At 47.1% G+C, this 4568-nt stretch overlaps 1 protein-coding gene across 3 annotated transcripts in view; it reads right to left on the bottom strand.

Annotated features, from left to right (window-relative positions):
* Positions 1-488: 488 nt before the first annotated feature.
* The window catches only part of TOM1 (target of myb1 membrane trafficking protein), a 46799-nt gene continuing 42719 nt past the window's right edge, over positions 489-4568 (bottom strand). For all 3 annotated transcript variants that reach the window (XM_015410037.1, XM_015410038.1, XM_015410039.1), the window contains 3 exons: positions 2656-2715; positions 1869-1899; positions 489-1204 (listed from right to left, as the gene is read on the bottom strand). In XM_015410037.1, the coding sequence (XP_015265523.1) occupies positions 1056-1204; positions 1869-1899; positions 2656-2715 (240 nt within the window). In that variant the 3' untranslated portion in view covers positions 489-1055. The remainder of the gene's footprint in view (positions 1205-1868; positions 1900-2655; positions 2716-4568) is intronic.

Below are 4568 nucleotides of genomic sequence, written 5' to 3'. Positions count from 1 at the left end.
GTGGTTCACTCCTAGAAGCCACCCTCATTCCCTCAGCAGTGTGGCTGTCTTCTCTTTTTCCTGACCTGGTATGACTGTATTCTATCTCACTGTGCTAGGCTGCAGAGAAACCACACATCCTCTAGTGAGGTCCATAGGTGTTTTATTTAATGTGTAAATATAAAAGGCAAGTCTCCCAGGTACATGGAATATTCAGCATTTCACCCTCAAAAAACTGCTCACCTCCTGACCTTTAACACAGTGAATGCTCCTTCCTTATAGTGTTCTAACATACCAGAAAAAGAAAAGAAAAAAAGAAAACCAACCCTCTGTTTGAGTGGAGCATTAGGGGATGGCAATAGAGAGGGAAGAGAAGCCATGATCAATGGGTCTGATGGGGTCATTTCAAAGGAGAGTCTGCCTCCTAGGTAAATTTATATGGCCTGCAGGCAGTATGCACAAGGCCTGCAGGTGCACTCAGGAGGTCCCTGCCCAAGAGGGAAGGGCCGGGGGGGGGGGGGGGTATGTAGCAGAAACTTGCAGGCATCACTACCTTACTTAAAACAACTCTCCTGCCATTGTAAAAAGTGTCCATGATTCCTATTCAGCCACAGGAGAGCAAAGTACAGAGGGGAGAAAGAGAGAGCGGGTAAAAGGGGGAAGTGCTCAGTTTTACAACAAAACGCAGCTGCTTGCAGTACTGACAGGAAACTACCATTGCTTTTACAGTCACTTCAATGGGGAAAAAGGGGGAGGGGGACCGAAGGAGAGGAAGATTACTTCAACCACACAGAAGAAATCCCAAATCCACCCAGCTCCTCTTGACAAGGCATTTGGCATCTTTGCAAACACTTCCCGCCACTTCCTTTTATCTTTCTCTCTCTCTTGCAGGTCCCCAGATGCAGTCATGATTAATTGAACCCCAAAGCAGCCTAGTAAAAGAGGCAGGAGGAAAAGAGAGAGGGAGGGGCCCCAGCCCCTACCCACTCCTCTCTTGCCCCCCCTCCCTTGGAGGAGGAGAGCAGTGCAGCACACAGGTCCTCTTGCAGCCACAGCACACCAGTCTATTGGACGGCTCATAAAGCAAACATTGCGTCGCCTTCCTTCTCTTCCTTCCGGTGAGGGTCAGAGGTGGCTGGAGGGGAAGGGACCCCAGTTGGGGGGTTGGGAAGCGTGGGCAGTCGATCCGCCACTTTTGCTCGCTCTTCCAGGAACTTGTCAAACTCTGGAAGGAAAGGGCACAAGGAAGAGTTTGAACAGAGATGGAAGAACCTCACCAGAGCAGAAAAGAGTCTGAGGGTTGAGGTGCTGGGGGGAGTCAAGTACACGCAAACCTCATCTGTACGGGACTTTTCTGCATATGTGGGCATGGGAGCAATGCATCCCCAACCAGGCCTGTAGCCATGGTGGGGCATTTGGGGGCAGAGCCCCACCATGGAGGAGCCCTGCCCCACCCCAGGAGGATGCCAGACCCCCACCCCCAATGTGTCTCGCCCCACAGCGGCAGGGAGGCTGGGGAAGGAAAGGGAAGCCACCCTGCCACTTCTGGTCAGTTTCACTCCCTGCAGATCAGCTGCTTCACTCCCTGTATGCCTTTTCTCTCTCTGTTTCCTTTGCTACCCCACTTAATCTAATTAAGCTTCCCACTGCCCTGCCTCCTGCCCCACCAGCCAAAAATTTCTGGCTACGGGGCTGATCCCAACCGTCCTGTGATTTAACAGCCCTATTATGGAGTTCTGAAATCCTCTGGTACCCTGGGGAAAGGGGCAGCTGCATGCATTACTCATTCATACACGAGGTCTTTCCTAATGCGTGTAGACAATGGCAGAGGGCACCCTATGCTGCAAGGATCGGGAGGAGCCTGGGCAGGGTAGCAGACAGCAGCTCACCTTCACTGGTCACCCCTTTCGGATCCTCAGCCTTGTTTTCCGGAGAGGAGAGAGCAAAAGGCAACACAGAAACAAAGAAAGATAAAATCAAAAGTTACGGAGCATTATCAGATGGGATAGAGAATTCCGTTCTTATCAAGATAGAGATCGTGGCACCCAGTCTACGGAGAGGGTGTGTTCTTCCCTGCCTCACTTCATGTCTCTCCTATCTGTAGAAGCAAGCAGCATTGCAGAGACATGGCTACTGAAACCTGACCATTCTGAGCTATCAAGAGCTCCCAGAAGTGATGAACCACAGGCAGGCTCCTATTCTGCATCCGTATCAGAAGAGGGTCAGACAGAAATGTGTGGGGCACTGGCTTGAAACAGAAAGGCAAGCCCAGTGGCTATTATTTTAGGCAATACATGATGAAGCTGATCTGCACAGCTGTCTTGTCTACAAGGGGCAGCTTTCATCTTCACATTTTTGTCCAGAGCAAAACAGCTGAGTGATGTCACAAGACTCAGCCCGTAACTGAGGACTGCAATGACGTAAATCTGGGCGGAAAAAAAGGTATAATGATCTATCACAGGCAATGTTAAGGTGCAAATCAGCCCTTAGCCTCACCCACGACAAGTAGCCCAGCAGGAAGGGAGAACGGATAAAGGCATCATTAGATACTCAAGCAAGGACACGCAAAGCCTGGCTTTATGTTATTACAGTATCAATTAATGCTCCCCATAGACTTGGTGGGAAGTTCACAGGCTACCCTAAGTAATGAGCAAATGTTTCGGTTCTATTACTTACGGCATCAGAGGAGAGCCACTGCTCAATATCTTCCATGAGGGAGGCTTGGGGGACAGGAATCTGGCAAGAGAGGGGGAAAAAGAGAAGAACAAGGCATAGTAAGGCAGAGGAGCATGAGCTGAATCCATTCTTGGAGAAATAATCTTTATTGTCCTTTAACTGAGGGCAACATCTGAAGCTCCTTTTTAAATTGGCCCTGTTCCTGGACCCCTTCCTCTTAAGCTCAACCAATACTGTTTGAGAGGTTAAATGTTTGTCAGTTTCACTCCACACTGACATAATCATTCTAGAGTCACAACAAGAACAACAGTCCTGAGTTCTGTATCATTAACTCACAGCTTCAGAAGTGATTCTCAGGGATGACAAATGGTTTGGCTCCAAGGTCTTAATGGGAAATAGAGTGTGAGTTTTAAGGTATTTCTCCCCCCCCCCCAAGTTATGTTAGTAAGGGGATTTTTCGCAACAAACATTCACAGCAGTGGGGGAGAGGGAGACGGGTATTTATACAGTGCATTTCTGTGGCTGCAGAGTGGGAGAAGTGTATCTATATAACCATGAGACTGTCTACACTGTGAGAAACTTTCTAATCGCAAAATACAATGTTATCCAACGAAGCTGAAAGTCTGAAAAATATAATGCAACAGCCATAAGACTGAAAGATTTTCAGATAGATATAAATACTACAGTCTCCTGTATTCTGGCCAGTACAGGACACAGCATTCTATTTTCAAGTTTTCCTCCACGAGGATGAGTATCAGAAGCTTTAGATGTTGTGAAATCTTCTCTTCATTTTATGTTCTGAACATCCATTCCTAGGACCAAAATGTTTAGTCATGGAAAAAACCCCTCTACTTACCGATGTCAATGCTGTTTTGTTTCCTCCACAGCTTTTCACGTAGACATATAATCAATCGGGATCTGGCATGCCCACATGCTAAGGCATTTTATTTATTCTATCAAGCCTCTGAAGCCCTTAAAGGGCAGCTTTCACTCTTGGAGAGGTTCAAAGTGCGTGAACACAAGTCAGCACTCTGCAGGTAAGCTTTTCATTTTCTCTTCTTAAAGGCAGCATTCATCCTCCCGGCTGGTGAAAGGACTGGTATGAAGTCCAAGACTGCTGGACATGGTCACCTTTGCATAGCTGTAAGCCTTGTATAATTGTTAATAGAGGTGAATGATGTGTGGGGGTGTGTCTTACTCCACAACTGAATCTTAGGCATTCCAGCATACCTCCTTCAAGAAGCTGAGGCAGAAGCAAGAAAAATAGATCTATGCTGAGGACAAATGGCAGAGGATGAACATCATCTTCATACCCTGCTTCTGAATTTCAAGAGGTAGCTGGTTGGCTACTGTTGGAGGAAGAAAGATGCCCTAGATGGTCTGATCCAGGAAAGCTTGTCTTTAAGAACAATGAGAACTCAAGACCACGGCTGCACAGACAGGCTGACATTTCAGGTCGACAGCTATGCACATTCTACTGAACCTAAGAGGGGCATGTAACCTAAAAAGATTTTGTCTCCATTCCCAAAGAAAGATTATTTGGAATCACAGTGGCATTCCAAGAAATGAGGAAGAAGCAGACATGACATGAAGGATGGTTTATGGTCCCAGAAAACTGGCCCCACTCCCAATCCAAGGCACAGCCAGAACTGGTTTTTAAGACAGTGAGGATCTTTCCCTTTCACAAGGAAACTGATCAGCGCAGAAAGAATGCTAAAGGAACCAGGATCAGTTCAAATCGTCAGACCTAAAAGTGCAACAGGAAATTCTCAAAATAAGCTTGGAACAGCAAAGGACAGGAGAGAGTTAGCACTCCCATAGGTTGCCCTAAGTAGAGATAAAAAGCAAGCCCTTGCTATTTGCTGCACTAAAGTTTACCAACCTTTGGTTTCCAAATCCAAGGAAGAGGGAAA

Source organism: Gekko japonicus, unplaced genomic scaffold, assembly GCF_001447785.1.
Source record: "Gekko japonicus isolate JY-2015 unplaced genomic scaffold, Gekko_japonicus_V1.1 scaffold233, whole genome shotgun sequence".
Lineage (NCBI taxonomy): Eukaryota > Metazoa > Chordata > Lepidosauria > Squamata > Gekkonidae > Gekko > Gekko japonicus.
Note: the sequence above shows the minus strand (reverse complement) of the source record. Positions and strands in the feature narration are given on the sequence as shown.